The sequence below is a fragment of the Schistocerca serialis genome, chromosome 1 (assembly GCF_023864345.2).
Source record: "Schistocerca serialis cubense isolate TAMUIC-IGC-003099 chromosome 1, iqSchSeri2.2, whole genome shotgun sequence".
NCBI lineage: Eukaryota > Metazoa > Arthropoda > Insecta > Orthoptera > Acrididae > Schistocerca > Schistocerca serialis.
Genome location: NC_064638.1, coordinates 609,276,652 through 609,296,484, shown reverse-complemented (window position 1 = coordinate 609,296,484; position 19,833 = coordinate 609,276,652). Strand labels below are relative to the sequence as shown.

Sequence of the window (19,833 nt, the reverse complement as noted above, 5' to 3'; positions counted from 1 at the left end):
TATCATCAATGCTGCCGAACGTTCCATTCCTCGTACTACTTCTTCTTCACGTCGCGTTTCCGTCCCCTGGTGGAACGAGGCTTGTAGGGACGCTATCCGTGCTCGACGACGTGCTTTACGCACCTTTCGCCACCATCCTACGTTGGCGAATTTTATTGAATACAAACGACTCCGAGCGCAATGCCGTAGAGTCATCAAAGACAGCAAAAAAGCTTGTTGGGCCTCTTTCACCAGCTCCTTTAACAGTTTTACTCCCTCTTCAGTCGTTTGGGGTAGCCTGCGCCGGCTGTCGGGCATTAAGGCCCACTCCTCAGTACCTGGTCTGACCTTAGGTAATGAGGTCCTTGTTGATCCTGTGGCTGTCTCCAACGCCTTTGGCCGCTTTTTCGCGGAGGTTTCAAGCCCATTACCATCCTGCCTTCCTTCCCAGGAAAGAGGCAGAAGAGGCTCGGCGACCTTCCTTCCACTCGCTGAATCTGGAAACTTATAATGCCCCCTTTACTATGCGGGAACTCGAACGTGTGCTTGCACTGTCCCGGTCCTCTGCTCCGGGGCCAGATGCCATTCACGTTCAGATGCTGGCACACCTTTCTCCTGCGGGCAAAAGCTTCCTTTTCGTACCTACAATCGCGTCTGGACCGAAGGTCAAGTCCCTATGCGTTGGCGTGACGCCGTTGTTGTTCCTATACCCAAACCCGGGAAGGATAGACACCTTCCTTCTAGTTACCGCCCCATTTCTCTTACAAGCTGTGTCTGTAAGGTGATGGAGCACATGGTTAATGCTTGGTTAGTCTGGATTCTTGAATCTCGACGACTACTTACTAATGTCCAATGCGGCTTTCGTCGCCGCCGCTCCGCTGTTGACCACCTTGTGACCTTGTCGACATTCATCATGAACAACTTTTTGCGAAGGCGCCAAACGGTAGCCGTGTTCTTCGACTTGGAGAAGGCTTATGATACCTGTTGGAGAGGAGGTATCCTCCGCACTATGCACAGGTGGGGCCTACGCGGTCGCCTGCCCCTTTTTATTGATTCCTTTTTAACGGATCGAAAGTTTAGGGTACGTGTGGGTTCCGTATTGTCCGACGTCTTCCTCCAGGAGAACGGAGTGCCTCAGGGCTCCGTCTTGAGCGTAGCCCTTTTTGCCATCGCGATCAATCCAATTATGGATTGCATTCCACCTAATGTCTCAGGCTCTCTCTTTGTCGATGACTTCGCGATCTACTGCAGTGCCCAGAGAACATGCCTCCTGGAGCGCTGCCTTCAGCGTTGTCTAGACAGCCTCTACTCTTGGAGCGTGGCAAATGGCTTCCGGTTCTCTGAAGAGAAGACGGTTTGTATCAACTTTTGGCGATATAAAGCGTTCCTTCCGCCATCCTTACATCTCGGTCCCGTTGTTCTCCCATTCGTGGACACAACTAAGTTTCTAGGGCTCACGTTGGACAGGAAACTGTGTTGGTCTCCACATGTCTCTTATTTGGCGGCCCGTTGTACACGTTCCCTTAATGTCCTCAGAGTTCTTAGCGGTTCATCTTGGGGAGCGGATCGCACTGTCCTGCTTCACTTGTATCGGTCCATAGTCCGATCGAAGCTGGATTATGGGAGCTTCGTCTACTCGTCCGCTCGGCCATCCCTCTTACGCCGGCTCAACTCCATCCACCATCGGGGGATACGTCTTGCGACCGGAGCCTTCTACACTAGTCCTGTCGAGAGTCTTTATGCTGAAGCTGCCGAGTTACCATTGACCTACCGGCGCGACGTACTACTGTGTCGGTATGCCTGCCGGCCGTTGTCTATGCCCGACCACCCCTCTTACGAGTCCTTCTTCGCCGATTCTCTCGACCGTCAGTACGGTTTGTATGTGTCTGCCCTGCTGCCCCCCCGGAGTCCGCTTCCGTCGCCTGCTTCGACAGTTGGATTTTGCCCTCCCTACCACCTTCAGAGAGGGTGACAGCCCGACACCACCTTGGCTCCAGGCTCCGGTTCCTATTTATCTCGACCTCAGCTCACTCCCGAAGGAGGGTACTCCGGGTGCAGTGTATTGCTCACAGTTTGTCGAACTTCGTGCTCGACTTGCCGGTCACACCTTCATTTACACCGATGGCTCCAAAACTGACGACGGTGTCGGCTGTGCCTTTGTCGTCAGGGCCGCCACCTTTAAATACCGGCTCCTCGACCAATGTTCCAGCTTTACGGCCGAGCTTTTTGCTCTCCATCAGGCCATTCAGTATGCCCGCCGCCATCGCCATTCATCGTATGTACTCTGCTCTGACTCACTCAGTGCTCTTCAGAGCCTTGGAGCTCCCTATCCAGTCCATCCCTTGATTCAACAGATACAGCAGTCCCTCCATTCTTTCGCTGATACTGGTGGTTCTGTCAGCTTTCTGTGGGTTCCCGGACATGTAAGAGTGCCTGGGAATGAGGCTGCGAATGCTGCAGCCAAGGCTGCAGTCCTCCTGCCTCGGCCAGCCTCCCATTGTGTCCCGTCATCTGACGTTCGTGGGGATTTATGTAAGAGGCTTGTGTCGTTGTGGTGGGATGCTTGGTCATCCCTCCAAGGAAACAAGCTCCGGGCAGTAAAACCGCTCCCAACTGCTTGGACAACATCCTCCCGACCATCTCGGCGCGAGGAAGTCCTTCTGACCAGGTTGCGGATTGGGCATTGCCGGTTTAGCCACCGCTACCTGCTCTCCGGTGACCCAGCCCCGCAGTGCCCTTGTGGTCAGGCATTAACAGTGCGCCATGTTTTATTGTCGTGTCCCCGTTTTAGTCAATTTCGTGTTGTCCTGTCCCTGCCATCTACTTTACCAGCTGTTTTAGGTGATGACGCTCGAGCAGCTGCTCGTATTCTGCGTTTTATAACTTTAACTGGCTTGTCCAAAGACATTTAACCTTTTTACTTATTTTATCTGCATCTTTGTCAGGTCCTTCTGGTGTCCCCCTATCCCCTTGAGTTTTAGCAGATTCCATGTGCTCTAACACCAGTGACTGGGCGCTAATGACCTCAGCAGTTGAGCGCCCTTAAACCCTACCAAAAAAAAAAAAAAAAAAAAAAAAAAAAAAAAAAAAAAAAAAAAAAAAAAAATAAATGCAGTATTTGACACACCTGCTTGGGAAGCAGCATGGCACCTGCATGCCAGAGGCTTGTCTGAGGATGGTCCTGTGTACTGAAACCAGTCAGCAGTAGGCAAAATAAAAGATGGCATTTATAGACTGAAACATATTTTTTCTGGTTGTGTTTCCTGCTGTACCAAGTGACATTATGTTGGGAATATGTAATTTAAACAGTTTCTATATTAATAAATATTTACGTATGTTCTTGTACTTTTCACAGAACACTTGAAGAAAGGGCTCAGAGACTGTTCAGCACTAAAGGGAAAAAGTCATTAGATCCCAATTTGCTAGCCAAGAACAAACCAGGTAAAGCTGGTCGTGGCAAAGAAAGTGAAAGGCAGAGAGATATTGCTGCATTAGAAGCACAAGTTTACAGGTAATTTAATTATTTTATGTCTTGTAATGTACTTTATTGTTCTGGAACAAAACATGTGCTAGAATCATATTACAATCCACATTCATTGTGTTCTGTAGCTCACTATTTTTATATCACTTCCCTTTCTCTGTGGCTGTCAAATTGTGTAAAAATATTAATTTGTATTGTATAAAATATGATTATATTTGTGTTCACTTGTTTGTATGTTTGCTATGTAATGTGTTTAAACCCAAAAATAATACCCATTATAGTAAAATAATCCAACAACCAAACTGATACGTCATACATCTCGTGAATTGCTGTTATGTTTAACTTTTTTCCTCTATTTTTTTTTTTTTCATTTTATTAGGCATAATGACAAAAAGTGCACAAGGCAGTTTGGACGTAATGCACTTTATACACTGCAAACACAAGTAGAACATTTTTATATAGTTAATGTTGATGTAGTGCAAGCGTTTGTGATTGATTGTGTATGCAGATTACATAAAATTAAATGCAATAAGGAGATATGAGGACTATCCAGAAAATAACTTCTACTTGGCTATAAATAAATACTGCCATAGGTAAAAATAAATATTGGAAATTTTTGAAAACTGAACCTTTGTATTGCTTGTCTGCATAATTGCCATTCAATTTTAAGCATTTGTCTTATCTGCTGACAAGTCAACTTATTCCCACTTCATAAAATTCTGACAGCATCTTGCACTTAGTCTTAGTCTAAGTGTTCAGAGTGAAGCACTATTTCTTGTGCATGAAGGGGTGGAAACCCTTGGAACAAAGTCTCTACCGTAGAATGGATGTTCACAAGTGTCCCATTTGAACTGATGTAACAGTTCTTGTGGTTGTCGAGCATTGTGTTACCAAGCATTATTGTGCTGTAAAAAGAAACCAATAGCCAAGATAACCAGGCCAATTGTTTTGAATGTCTACTCTGTGTTTTTTTAATATTTCACAGTAGACTTCAGGATTGATTTGCTTCTACATTCCGTAAAATCAACAAACAAGGTTCCTTGAGTGCCCCTATAATTGCTAGCCATAACTTCTGTGACTGATTGGGTTTGGCCTTGGTTCTGTTCAGAAGAATTTTTTCTTCTGTATTGTAACAAATAAGAAAGCACAAAGAAGCAATCATCTGTTGAGTGTTGTGGTTCTCAAAAAGCGATTCAGAACTCAACGAGCACGGAACTAGTGACTCTCAACTAGTTTAGTCATGATCACTTACAGAATGCTCTGGAAATCTGAATAAAGCTGTTGATACATTATGGAACACAAGTTTTCATGAATTTTTATGTCAGTTTCAGTTCCAGTTGTTGCTGGTTACAGACAGGCAGCAAATGCTATTGGCATCAGCATCATTCACATTCATGTGTCCACTCTTTGGGAAATCTGGGAAAAAAGCAGAAATGTTTTTCATCCGGGAAAAACTTGGAAATTTTTTAGCATTCCGGGAATTTTTTATTGTTTTAGTTTTCAGTTGAGTTTCTGTATTTTGACTAGTAAAGACTGATACTCTAACAAATAATTTTACTTCTGCCTTTTGCTGCAGAATAATACTGTAGCAGTAAAACATAAACAAGAGAATAACACCAAAATAAGATTTAAGTTGCAAAGAAAATGCACCATTTACAGCAAAAAAACACACTGCGCACACAAGTGTACGCCGACAGCAAAATGTGTCGAGGGCTTTAGGAAGAGGACTATGCAATACTTTGTAACAACAAACTGCTTTCGATGTGTGTGATGTCACAACTTTTTACATTTCTAACAGGTCATGGGAAAATATTGTGAGTTGTTTGAGAAGCATTATTTTCAAAGTCAATTTTTTTTCATGCAAGATGAATTAAGTGTGAGAACATGAGATGGATTTCTTACAAAACTGAGCATTTGACTTTCATTCAAAAGTTAGCACTTTGAGAGCCACCCACTTAGAAAAATTTCAGTCCCACAAGAGCAGCCATTTATACCATGATTTAAAGTTTTATTGGTGCATAAAGGTAACACATTGTAAAAAGGCCAAGCTTAAAGGTAACTTTCTACACTGCTGTTTAAAATTTGTAGCATTAAGAGGATTGATAAGTTTTACACCTCTGAAGGAAAGTATATTGTCTCTTGCATGGAAAAAACACACTTTCATCTGGAGTATAGTGTATTTTCACCTGGGATTTAAAAAAAAAAAAAAAAAAAAAAAACAAAAAAACAAAAAAAACAGGAAATGCGGGAAATAATCTGAGATTGTTTTCCTTGTCCATGTATGTAGCATTCTCTTAGACAAATTACACTATTGTAAAAAAATGAAAGGCCTACAACCGTCCTTATGATCTTATTTATTATGTAGCTACCAGTTTGGGCACTTCAATGCGCCATCTCCAGGCCTTTGTTGATGCTGAAGGGGTTGTCATGATCCATTTGTATTGCTGCATCAGTGGCCAACATAACTGGTTTACACAGACTATCTGTAAGTTTGCTGTCAGCACTCCAACCGTCAATTGGCAGTTGATGGTTGGAGTGCTGGCATCACAGTTGCAGATAGTCCGCGTAAACCAATTATGTTGGCCACTGATGCAGCATGTATACGGATCGTGATAATCGCTTCGGCATTGACTAAGGTCTGAAGATGGCACATTTAAGTGCTGAAACTGGTAGCTACATAATAAATTAGATCATAAGGATGGCTGTAGGTGTTTTATTTTCTTACAGTAGTGAATGACCGGGGCCCCAAGACTTCCAGTCAAAAGGATGGACATACAAAAAAAATTACACTATTGATGCATAGCAACTTCACTCATCACATTTGGGCTATATAAAATGCAAATTTCATGATGAATGTCAACAGCTCCTGGATTTTATGCCACAGAAAGTTGTTTTGCAAAGTAGATTTCACATTTGATGAAATTTTCCATTACAACACTACTACAGTCTCATGAAAAATAATGTAGCGTTCTCGCTGTCACAGCTCTAAGCACAATGATGTACTCCACAAGTCAGTGTAGAAACTATTCTGTTTCCTTCCCACTCTACCTGGAAATTGGCTTACTTCCTGGGTGTCCCCAATATATAACAATAGAATAAATGTCAGGAACTATACTGTATAACGTAGTTGCAACTTCAACGAAAAGTGTGACAGTTTCTCAAAAAGGAGAATATACTGCAGATATACAAATCATATCTGTCTTATTTAACCTAAGAGAAATGGCAGTCATTATTGTAAATTATTGTTATAGGTGAAGTATTGAGGAAACTTAGGTTTTATATGTTCTGAAATAACGTTGAGCATTGTATTTCACATCTGATTTTCTTTTTCTGAGGACAGTATTGCTAATTGCATTTTGACCTTGTTTGCCAAAACCATCACAAACACAATTTATTGTTATGTTGTCTGCAGAAACATATTTCTGGTTTTATTTTCCTAAATTATTTTGTCATTTTTTATAATTTACACTGTGTTTCTTAATTTTTTTATTATTTGCAATGTTTTTTCTTAAGAAAGTCACTGATGTGAAACTTCCGGGCTTATTAAAACCGCATGCTGGAAAGGGAGTTGAAGTTTGAAAAGTAAGAAAGAGGTACTAATAAGAGTAAAGCTGTAAGGATGAACCATGATTCATACCTGGATAGCTCATTCCATAGAAAATTTGATTGTGTAAAGCAAAGGTTCCAGGTTAAAGTCCCAGTCCTGCACACAAACCTTTCAGAAGGTTTTGATATAATTGTTGTGGTGTGTCATTTCCTGTTTTCATCATTACATGTAACTCGAATAGACACTTGAAGAATCTTTGTTCTACATTGAAAGGGAGATTAAGAGCTAACATTTGAGATTTATTTGGGTTTATAATGTGGAATAGATGTTACAGTTCCTAAGTGACAGGTAGCAACCACTAAACAAAATTGCCACTCCTTGAACAGTCATCACCACCAGCTAACAAAACGTTATCTGTTGAGGTTGCTTTGTCTGTTGGTATCTGCCATTTTTGACACTTTTTCATTTCCTGTGTACAACTGTGTGTGTTAATCAATGTAACTGTGTTGACATTAGTGATGTAATAGTGAAGCATTTGGAGATACATGGGGAGCAGATGTCACTTGTTTCTTCAATTAAATTTATAGTTTATATGCACTGCTCTAAAAATAAAGTGTAATAAATTTACTGACAATTAAGAATTTTGATGGACATGAGTGTTTCATTATTCTGACTGTTCAGTAATGGAGACAAACTTATTTTGTAAATACCACTTATGCCCAGGCTTACAAAGTAAGTAACTTGTTTAAAGTATTTGTCCACCAAAACACCGTCCCTGACATCGTAGGTGGTGTTTCTTTTATTTCCATTTAATCATAATCATATTTATTGTTGGATTGTGACCAGAAAAGATGGTGGTGCACCTTGCTTACTAATAAAAACATTAACAAAGGTGAGAAAATCAGCAAGTGCTAGTCTTTGTTGCTCCATAGTATTCTGTAAGAAGGTTTTGATGCATTTCAGTGATGAAAAACAATGTTCTTCTTCTGATGTGATCATGGTAATTATAATTATTCTTTCAACAGTTTCACAAGTTCATTCAGTGTATCAGAAATATTATAAGCTGTTATGGAGTCTAGCAAGCACAGAGCTGCACACATACTTTTGAATCCTTTTCTTCCATAAATAAGAGACCTCCGTTCAAAGTTTCTTTGCTTCCAAAAAAGAATAACATTCAATACCAGCTCTAAAAGAAGTTTCTGGAAAGCTGGAAGATTTAATGGTGAATTTCTTTGTAGAAAGAGAGAGGCTGCAGCTAAGTGTTCTCTAAGCTTGAATCTTTCTTTCACCCTGGAACTTACATCATCACATACGTCTTTTGCCTCCCGTAATAGATCACATTTCACTTCTCCATCTTCTGTTCTCACTCTTTTGTGATACTTATGCAATTCTGTTGAATTTTTCATTTACACATTCTCTGAAGTTTATAATTTCATGCTCAAAAGCCGTCAATTGATTTTATGCAGAAGTTGGGTCAGTATCCTTTTCTGTAGCTGATTATACAAAATATCAATGTGGATCATAATATTATGAAAAAATGAGAGCCATAAAATGAACCCTTCATCCTCAAAATAGTTAATAAGCCGCAGGCTTGCAGGATGGTATTTTCATCACATATCCCCATTGGTTATATTATTCATGCACTTGATAATATCTTCCCTATATTCGAAAACAGTATTGACACTCTTTGACTGGAAATGCAAAAGAATAAGCACAGAACTTGGCAGCTGTTTTCATAATCATACCTGCCAAGTTTTCCGATTTTCCCAGAAGATTTCTGGATTTTGGGGTAGTCTTCCAGTTTTCTGGATGAACATAGTTTTTTTCCGGATTTTCAACTCCCGAGATTTTTCCTGCCCACTGTATTCATATCGCATTTTAGTTTTGACTTTCGATAATAGCTGCTATTCTGAGATGCGAGTGTTTGAAATTTGATGGAAAGTCGACCGACAATATTATTATGTGATTTAGGGTTTTCATGGTGAGTTCAACTAAGAAATGATGTCATCAGTCTTTTAGGGATTTATATTGTGCTGAATTTCTGTGTATTATGCTATCATGGAAAGATGAGACATTAATGTTCTGTTCCATGTGTTTGTATGGTATAAACATTGCTCACGGAGGAAGAACTGAATTAATAAATCACATTAAATCCGAAGGCAAAGGTCCCGAGTTCAAGTCTCGGTCGGACACACAGTTTTAATCTGCCAGGAAGTTTCATATCAGCGCACACTCCGCTGCAGAGTGAAAATCTCATTCTGGACACATTAAATCCGTTAAACACGTCTCCAATACGAAAATAAAGGATAGCAGCAGGAAAATTGAGTCATTTTGCAGGTGATGCCTCTGCTACTGTTGAGAGTGAGAACTTGACAGATGATTCCAAATGGGCTTGCTTGATGAGCATTCGTGTTCCTAAGTACTATAGGTTTTTAGGCTAATGCTTTCTATTTTGAATTTACTGCACAGCAGTGCTAAGTTTGAGTGGGTGTTCGGCTTGATGAAGAAGAATCACAATCAGTTTAGGTCCTCTGTGTCAAATGAAACTGTGTGATCCATTTCTGTTTTGAAAACAAGAGTCAGTGGTCCATGCTACATGAATAGTTTCTTTCAGAATTTCTGAAGAAAGCGAAGAAAGCTACTCGTCTTTATCTCTCCTCTGCAACCTGTGATGGAATATAGCCAGTGTTCTGTGAACTTGAGAAAATTTTGTAAATAAGTGTAAATAAATGTTCAGTTTAGTAGTTTTGACACTGTCATTCGTATTGTGGCTTGCAAGATCAAGAGCAGAAAAGCTCATTTTTGTGTAGTGTGTAAACTGTTCCCAATGTTAAGTGACAAAAAATTAACACTCATCAGCAAGTAACTTGTGTAAGTACCTAATTCAGAGTTTGAAAATGGTTATATTAAAATGTAGCCTACATTATATGTTTTAACATTATCTGTAATCTCTTTCCTCACTATGTTTGAACACCTTGCGATGCATACACATGTTAAATTTTTGCGATTTGGGATCTTCTGGATTTCTGTTTTTGAAAGTTGGCAGATATGCATAGTATTTCATTGAGAATTGCTATTCTTTGTGGAGATGCTGAAAATAATCTGCAAAGTCCATGAAGTGTAGTGAAAAATATTCATAAATTTTTATTTATTGAAGCAGCTTGAAGCATAAACAGATTGAATGTATGAGGCATTGGAAAACTTTTCTTTAACACAAAATCATATCGTGCATCACAAGCTACTCGTGACTGCTGCACCATCATACATTTTTGTTGTTAGTTTGTGTTCACAGTTCTCCAAACGGTGATTTATCTGTTGTGTTATGTATGTTGCCAGAGAATGAGTGTCATGATTTTCTAGTGTTGTGAAGTTCCAAACTCTTTCAATAGTTTGTCCATGAATGATGTACCTGGATATTAGTACTATCTAGAAAACAAAGGCTGCATCACTTGTTTTGTCAGCTGTTACAGAAACAAACTCTGTACCCTTAATTTCTTTTCAAGTTTCTTCTTGGCAGTCTTGAAGCATACAATGGAAGATTTCATACTACATGGTTTTAAGGTGCCTTTGAAAATTGTTGATTTTTCTAAATGCAATTTTAATGCCAAGTCTAATTGTGCACTAAAATTAATCAAGGCACGAAAAAGGCCAGAATTGGAAGATGTTTCAGTCTCATTGTACCCTCTGAGGGCAAGTTCCAATGCACCACAAAAACAGATATGTAATAATTAGATTTAGTATGTACCTAGTATCGGTGTCTTTTTATTAGTGTAATGCCACTGACCTTCTGTACCTGCTTTCAAATGGATAGATGTATTTATACCGCCTATAGTAGCCAGATTCAAAATGTTATTGAAATGAACTGAAGAAAATTCATGTTTCCTAATTTTGTCATGGAAGTGTTTAATATCCATGAAAGTTCTTATCCAAATAATAAACAAGGAAAATAAAGCAAGACATTTTTGAAATCACAACCATACAGCCATCATTGTTACTGTACAATTTGCAGTAGACTTTTTTTTACTGAATTGACGATTTTTTCATTTTAACTGTCTGTGAAATTCATAAAGTAGGAGTCGGCCTAACTAGCCTCTTGATTTCTAATTTTTCTTCAAAGTTGGGTAGACTAAAAGGTTCAGAGAGCAAGGAAATTACCAGATTCATTATTTAATGTGTTCATGTGTCACTCAAGCCTCAAAATTCATTCAGTTGCAGAGACAACACCCAGGAAATATTTACATTGCTCGTAGCTACATGCTGCTAAGCACTCTGCATACCCTGTCCCCTCCTGAGATACCTTAGTCCACATTTGCAAGTACAGTGCAACCCCAAGTCATTGTTGGCACATTTCCATCAGACTCAGCTGTGTTCTGCACTACCTCCCCACTTGTATATAAGGCTCAAAAAGCAAACACATTTTAACAAAATGTTTCATGGGGGTAGCACAAACCTCCAAATGTATATAGGAGCGACCCTGGACCAAATTATAGTGTTTCTGATTGTAAATGCTATTATTAAAAATGTGCTCATCACAGGATGCTTTCATTACTTAAATGAGGTTACCAATATTTCTTTGTCTCCCCAGGTTCACAGAGTTAGTTTCTGAACAACGAAATGCTACAAAAGAAAATGTTCAGCGCAAACAAGCTCGCACAGAAGGAGAACGTGATGATTCTGATGCAGAAGCAAGTGCAAGTGAATCTGAGGATGAGGATGATACTGATGTACCATACAATCCCAAGAATTTGCCACTGGGATGGGATGGAAAGGTGAGTAATTTCTAATTGGCATTCAAACATTTCAACAAGTTAGTCTTCTGCCGTTAATCCCTTTTCTGGAATTGAACTGTCTTCTGAAAGCTGCAGTTAAATAATTTTTGGTAAATGTTTACACATTTATGAAGCATAGGATATTTGATGATAGCCCAGTAAAATTCTGTCTTTGTTTGTGATATATCAAATTAACTATTGGAGATCTTAGTAATTTCAAGATTTTGGCACTTTACTGACAGAATCCTTTTGGCAAAGAGGTAGTCCTAAGTGGAGAAAAACTAGTGGCAATGATTGGTGATTCAAGACAAAGCAAATAGAGCAAAACCCTGAAAAGAATGGATATGACTCAGAACCGCAAAATATCCTGGAAGTTAGACAAAAAACTTAACTGTACAATAGTCAAACAATTCCCTGCAGTAATACCCAGTCAAATTGGCCACCAATTCCTATGAAATGGAAAATCCAACAATAAATGTCAGAAAATAAAAATTATCTTGTCATAGCAAAGAATCAAATTAGTTCAAAATGTCATTTACTTTAAAAGAATCCAATCATGAGCTGAATTCAATGAAAAATAGGAAACCAACTATAGTTGAAGATATACACAATGAACAGGTCCCACAAATACCAATTGTGACCAGCAATCAGATCTGCATCATCATGTTTCAGACAAGAGGCTTGTCAACCAGCGAAATTGCTTGATGTGTGCACCATAGTCAAAACAATGTGGTGTAGACATGGTATCAGTTCCAGTTGATAGGTCGTGTATGCTGCACAGGCTGTAAAAGTTCGACAGGTGTACATGATGATATATCTATGATTTTTGAGTCAAAGGGATGGTGGGCTGAGTGTTCCAGAACTTAATTCCATGTTAGAAGAGGCTATAGGATGTCATTTATCACATCAAAATGTCAGAAAATAGCTGCATGATGCAAATCTCCATTCTTGACAACCATGGTGAGCACCATGTCATATACACCACCACCATGGACTCTGACCAGAATGAACTCCCCAGGATTGGCATTTGGTGTTACTTATGGACGAAACTCAGATCTGTTTGTATCTGGATAATCACAGGCAATGTGTTTGGAGAAACCCGGTAGTATCAGACACACATATGTGCAAGAAAGTGATGGTGGAGTTATGTTATGGGATGGAAGTACATGATGCAATGGTACACCTCTCATGGTTGTTGAGGGCAGTCTCACTGTTCTACAATACAAGGATGATATTCTGCAACTAATAACGAGACTGTACTACCAACATTTTAGTTGCAATTCTAATCTTGATGGATTGTAACTCATTTGCTTGTCACACTGTTCTTGTGAAAAGTCCTTTCAGCATACTCTAGCATCATCAGAATGGAGTGACCTGCCTGCTGCCCAAACATGATCGCAATTGAACATGTACGGTGTCAGTTGAAATAAGCTAATTTTGAAAATAACCATGTACTCAGCGCTACCTATGCTGAATCGCCATTGTGAAGATTAGGGTAATTTGGACCTTGGATGGCTTGATCTCATTTATAATATCCCATGATGGATTAAAACGAGCATCCTGTGCCATGAATTTCGAAATGAGGGTGATGCAAAACTTTTGTTGATTGGTGTATAAGGAATGGAAAGTCCAGATTGTAATACCAACAGTAGTATGAAAATGCTACTCACCATAAAGATGACATATTAAGTTGCAGACAGGCACACTTACTTGTGTGAATGTGCGTGTTCTCATTTGTGAAGAAGGCTTTCGCCAAAATCTCAATGTGTAATATTCTTTTTGTGGTGTCTGTCTGCAACTCAGTGTGTCATCCTTACAGTAAGTAGCACTCTGTCCTTTTCGTAACATTATTGGCGCATAACAAGTGACATAGCCCTGCAAGAACATTTATTATTCCTAACCTATTTCTGTGTCATAATATGACATCAAATCTTTTACAGCCAAAAGCAGAAAATATGTCATTTGAAGAATGTGTAGAGGTTGTAGACTTGTATTACAGAAAGTTATCCATTTGAACTTTTGTTAGCATTATGTGTCAAGTATACTACAATTTTAAAGTGTTGTACAATTTAATTTCAGCCCATTCCTTACTGGCTGTACAAGCTTCATGGATTGAACATCAGTTACAATTGTGAAATATGTGGCAATTTTACCTACAAGGGGCCAAAAGCATTCCAGAGACACTTCGCCGTAAGTAAAGATTTAGTTTATAAAAATAAAAAAATATTCTTGTTTAACAAAATACATTGTCACATTATTATTTGTTTACAGGAGTGGCGCCATGCACACGGTATGAGATGTCTTGGAATTCCAAACACAGCCCATTTTGCAAATGTCACACAGATTGAAGATGCTTTGGCATGTAAGTATTTTCCTGTTATTATTTTCATACATCACTCCAGAAACATATCTCAACACATAGCTTGGTAATTATTTGTCAATAGAAATCTATTTGATTATTGTCAACTTGGCTTCTCTACCCTATCCTTCAATATTCATGTTTCTTCTTTGACCATAGACAGTGCAAAGTGATACAAGTTAATATTGCACGATTTTATTTTCCCAGTGCATGGGGATTGATTTGTAAAATTTGTAATTTCTCAAAGAGAGTGCCACACACCATTCTTAAATGAACACCAGAGGCATATTTTTACAACGATGCATAATAGATTCCTTAGTTAAGGGATAACGTGTGTACCTCTTTCTTGTTACCTCAGCTGCCCCTGATTACTTCGTATGAAGCTACATGAAAGAAAAACATTTTCTGCTGTATACCATGCAGCATTGAACAACATAAAATCACAAATTTGAGGAGGAGTTGATGTAACTGAGCAGTCAAAGCAATGGATTGGAATGGCGGATAGAGATGTCGGTATACATCTTGATTTACGTTTTCCGCTATTTCCCTAAATTGCTTAAGGAAAATGTCAGAATGCTTCCTTTCAGACGTCATAGCATTTTCATTTCCCATCCATCCTTATTCGAATGTATGCTCTGTCTCTAATGACTCATTGTCATTTCTAACTTTTACATACAGGATGTAGTTTATTTCTGAATAATAGGCATGAAATGTTTCAAGTATTGTGGAGTGAAATACCAGCCTCATGAAATGAATGTAATGTTTTATCAAAACTAATAATTGTTTGAAAGTATAATATGAATGGATAAAAAAAATTTACTGACTTAGCAGTGGCAGATTAAAAGCCATGAAAATTTGTTAACTTTCAGAGCCAGTGACTCCTTTTCCTGCTAGAAGGGTTAAAGGGAAAGGAAAAATTTGAAGTTTTATAATTTGTAGTATTTACATTTAATTATTTGGTTGTCAGGAATATTCCACCTTTGCTGATACCGAGCGAGGTGGCGCAGTGGTTAACACACTGGACTCGCATTCGGGAGGACGATGGTTCAATCCCGTCTCCAGCCATCCTGATTTAGGTTTTCCATGATTTCCCTGAATCATTTCAGGCAAATGCTGGGATGGTTCCTTTGAAAGGGCTCGGCAGATTTCCTTCCCAGTCCTTCCCTAACCCGAGCTTGCGCTCTGTCTCTAATGACCTCGTTGTTGACGGGACGTTAAACACTAACCACCACCACCACCACCTTTGCTGGTAATATGTAAGATTTAATTTAACTAGTATTTTCCATGGTATCCAAGTATGCAAAAAATATTCCCTAGCACAAACCTATTTGTCTGAGCTAAAACTTAACAAACAGTTTATATGGTCCAGAGTGTGTAATATTTTCATTTATTTTTCAACTTTCTTCCATCTACTTACAAGATGTGGGAAAAAATCCTATTCACCAAAATTTAAGTACATCAAACACTTTATGAGAAACACACATGGCATTTGCATAATGTTACTTACTTCTTATATAACAAAATGTACTGAAGTTAAGAATAGTACCTTCTGAAGTTGATAATTTTAATACAATGGGAAACAGCAGAAGTAGTCATAAACAGCATTCTAAAAATAGAAATACAGATGTAGCCTTATGGCAGAGAAAGGCTCAGATAAGTATCAAGAAAAATAATTGGCTGCCTCACTGGTGAACTAAAGGTGCCAGTAAATACAACAATTCTGCAAATAAATTAAAGTCATTGCATAGTAAGAACTCCTTCCATTCCATGGAGGAAATTTTGTATAGTTACTTAAGAGAGGTTTTTTTTTTTTTTTTGGGGGGGGGGGGGGGGGGGAGGGGAGGGGTTGAGATAACAAGAAGCAAGTTTAATAGTTATGTATGGATATACAGCAAAGTAAGTTAACCAACTATGAATCGGAGGCTAATAACCATGGCCACAATTACTTGTTTGTGATTCTCACAAGGGAAACTCACCTTCACAACCCCCCTTCAGATCTAGTGGTAAGATGGCCCAGTGGACAGCCCGCCAAAAACTGAACACAGATCAAGCATGAAAACGGAAAGAAGTTGTACTGAACAGTGAAAAAAGAAGCAAAATAGAAACAGCAAATGGCCAGAGCTCAAGAAGTGCAACATCAAGCGAATCTAAATAGCCATGGCAGTGTATTATGTGGTCCTGCTGTTGGACTGCAAAGGGGAAGAGTCTTGTTTAAATAATAATTAATATTAACGAAGGTTAAGGCCAGGAGGGTTTTCGGACAATAGGATATATTGTAGGGAGAGTTCCCACCTGTGCAATTCAGTAAAGCTGGTGTTGGTGGGAAGGATCCATATGGCACAGGCTGTGAAGCCATCATTGCAATGAAGGATATCGTGTTGGGCAGCATGCTCAGCAACAGGGTGGTCCACTTGTTTCTTGGCCACAGTTTGTCAGTGGCCATTCACATGGACAGACAGCTGGTTGGTTGTCATGCCCACATAAAATGCAGCACAGTGGTTGCAACTTAGCTTGTAGATAACATAACTGGTTTCAAAAGTAGCCCTGCCTTTGATGGAATAGATGGTGATTGTGACCGAAATGGAGTAGGTGGTGGTGGGAGGATGGATAGGACAGGTCTTGCATCTAAGTCATATTATGGGGATATGAGCCATGGGGTAAAGGGTTGGGAGCAGGGCTTGTGTAGGTATTGCCGAGTATATTGTATAGGTTTGGTCGGTGGCGGAGTACCACGGTGGAGTGGGTGGGAAGAAAGTGGCAAGCGCATTTTTCATTTCAGGGCAGGGCGAGAGACAGTCAGAACCCTGCCAGAGACTTTATTTCAGTTGCTCCAGTTCTGGGTGGTACTGAGTTAAAAGGGAATGCTTCTTTGTGACCCGATGGTGAGACTTTAGAAGGTGGTGGGAGACTGGAAAGATAAGGTATGGGAGATTTGTTTTTGTACAATGTTGGAAGGCTTCAGTGAGACCTTTGGAATATTTTGAGAGGGACCGCTTGTCACTGCAGATGCGACAAGCACCGGTGGCTAGGCTGTATGGAAAGGGCTTCTTGGTATGGAACAAGTGGCAGTTATTCATGTGGAGGTATTGCTGGTGGTTAGTAGGTTTAATATGGACAGAGGTGCTGATGTAGCCATCTTCGAGGTGGCTTGTAGGGTTTAATGGGACCATTTAATGGGACCAGTTGAAGCAAATGGGGGAGAAGCTGTTGAGGTTCTGGAGGAACGTGGATAGGTTGTCCTCACCCTCGATCCAGATCGCAAAGATATCACAGTGAATCTGAACCAGGTGAGGGGGTTTAGGATTTTGGGTTTTTAGGAAGGATACCTGTAGATGTCCCATGAATAGGTGGACATAGGATGGTGCCATACAGGTACCCATAGCTGTTCCCCTGATTTGTTTGTAGGTAACGCCTTTAAAGGAGAATTAACTGTAGATGAGGATATAGTTGGTCATGGCGACTAGGAAGGTGGTAGTGTTCAATAGCGGTAAGGCCATGGGCATTAGGGATGTTAGTGTAAAGGGTGATGGCATCAATAGTGACGAGCTGGGCACTGTGTGGGAAAGGGATAGGAACTGTGGAGAGTCAGTGGAGGAAATGGTTGATATCTTTTATATGGGAATGTAGGTTCTGGGTAATTTATAGAAGTTGTTGGTCCACAAGAGCAGAGATAAACTCAGTGGAGGCATAGTAACTGACCACAGTGAGGCATCCTGGGTGGTTGGGTTTATGGACTTTAGGAACCATATAGAAAGTAGGAGTGCCAGAAGAGTTTTTTGTGCCTACCTGCGACTCAGTATCTCCTCTATATGCTGAGTAGCTACTTTCCTTTTCATAATATTGTTACATTCTGTCCTGGATTTTCCATTGTTTGGTTTTTGCCTTGCAGTTTTTCTTCGATCCTAACCCAGTGCTGTTTTCCTTTGTTACTATTTTCTAATGCGTTACTGTACTCAGTGTCCATCTTTCTTTCTCTTCTTCCCTGTATTTCTCTTGTCACCTTACAAACCGTACTGCATGCTCTACATATGAGCCATACTGTATCAACTGTCTCGCCCACGCATGACAGACGGCTACGAGACCATGCTGATTGTTGATGCAGCATCTTGTGTCCCACATTACTCCCGCCGATATCAATTATATTATAACTATAAATTGATCACTCTCCCTGTTTCACTCTCCCATATTTTCACATGTTATTTCCTGCACCTTTCCCATGCCACACCATCTTTTATCTCGCCCTAAGAATCCCTCCCCAAGCCCCACTCTTTCTTCATTCTATCCCTGTTCGCACCAAGTAATTCCACCTCATTCAGTCATATCTGTCATCCCTCTTCTTCCACCCTTAGACCTGCTACCCGCAGTAAAATTTCGTATCTCTTCTTTGATCTCATTGTGACTTCACACCAATTTTAGTGAGTTTTCGCCTTTCGCTATCATTGATTCCCTTTAGATTTCATCTTGTTGCCCTCTTTTTCATCCATTTCATCCTTCTAGTGATTTTTCCAATGTATTCGGGTGTATTTTTCCAATTTTTTGGACATAATCACACATTATTTATGTAACTTTTGCATTTTTTCCGCCACCATGGGTCCTTGCTCCTTCCATCTGCATCAATACAGAAAGGTTTCCTTACCCCTAGTGAGAATCCTGTCCCACATGCTATTTGTGTTGTTGTTTCACTCATGAAATCCCCCCCAAAGGGCCTTACCATCAAATTACCCATCTCCTTCCACAGTGACCTCCATCTGTTCAGATTGCACCAGTCCTTAGCCCTCACCAACATAGTCCTTCAAAAACCATATCAACCAAACCCAAACCCCCTCTCCATCTGCAAAATTCTCCTGCTATGCAATTCAAAATTCCTGGAATCCTTAACACACATTGAAACTCTTGCCCTCCAGGAACTACAGCAACAAGTATGTCACCTCAAAAACCTGTTCTCCCGGCTCACTTCTTACTCCCCCCTTAGAGTACTACTGTCCACCACCTCTAAAACAACCTCCAAACCTCCCCCACATCCCCTCATAGCTGACAAACCCTTTATTGCAGACCTGCTACGTTTATCCCACCCTCCAAAACTCCCTCCCTCCACCTCGCTGAATCCAGAACATAAACAGACCCGAAATATAGACGTGAACCTTTCCTCTAGAAGCCGTAGCCCTACAGAAATATCAGTCCTTTCTGAAGGCCTCACATTTTGCCCCACTTCCAAATTTAATGATTCAGGACTTATTAAACATCTTCCCTTCTCCCGGTCCCTACAATCAAAACAGTTTTTTGCCACCAACCCTACCAATGAGACTCGACCAGAGACCAATGTTGAACCCTGCTTGTGATCCACCCCCACTGCCCTCAAATCACCCCCTGTTAACTTTCCAGAATTTCTTAATCGCGGACCTTGCCTCACCATCATTCCCCAAATCCCTCAACATGCAAACTAACCATACATTTGCAGAAAGAATCCCAATCCAATACCTAAAAGCTGATCCCAACCTAATAATCCTGGCTACTGACAAAGGCTCCACCACTTTTATGTTTAACCACAAGGATTACCTGGCAGAAGGACTCTGCCAGCTGTCAGATGCATCCATCTACAAATTTTGCCACAGTGACCCCATTCCAGAAATCCAGCAGGATCTCTAGTCACTCCTCAAATCCCTAGGTCCATCCCAGAACCTCTCCCTGGAGTCCCTCT

General features: G+C 40.2%; 1 protein-coding gene across 1 annotated transcript in view; it reads left to right on the top strand.

Moving 5' to 3' along the window:
• Positions 1 to 19,833, top strand: part of LOC126477733 (splicing factor 3A subunit 3) — an 88,655-nt gene that overhangs the window by 50,286 nt on the left and 18,536 nt on the right. Inside the window, exons 8-11 of the mRNA XM_050103641.1 lie at positions 3,335 to 3,490; positions 11,593 to 11,776; positions 13,856 to 13,966; positions 14,048 to 14,138. Of these exons, the coding sequence (XP_049959598.1) occupies positions 3,335 to 3,490; positions 11,593 to 11,776; positions 13,856 to 13,966; positions 14,048 to 14,138 (542 nt within the window). The remainder of the gene's footprint in view (positions 1 to 3,334; positions 3,491 to 11,592; positions 11,777 to 13,855; positions 13,967 to 14,047; positions 14,139 to 19,833) is intronic.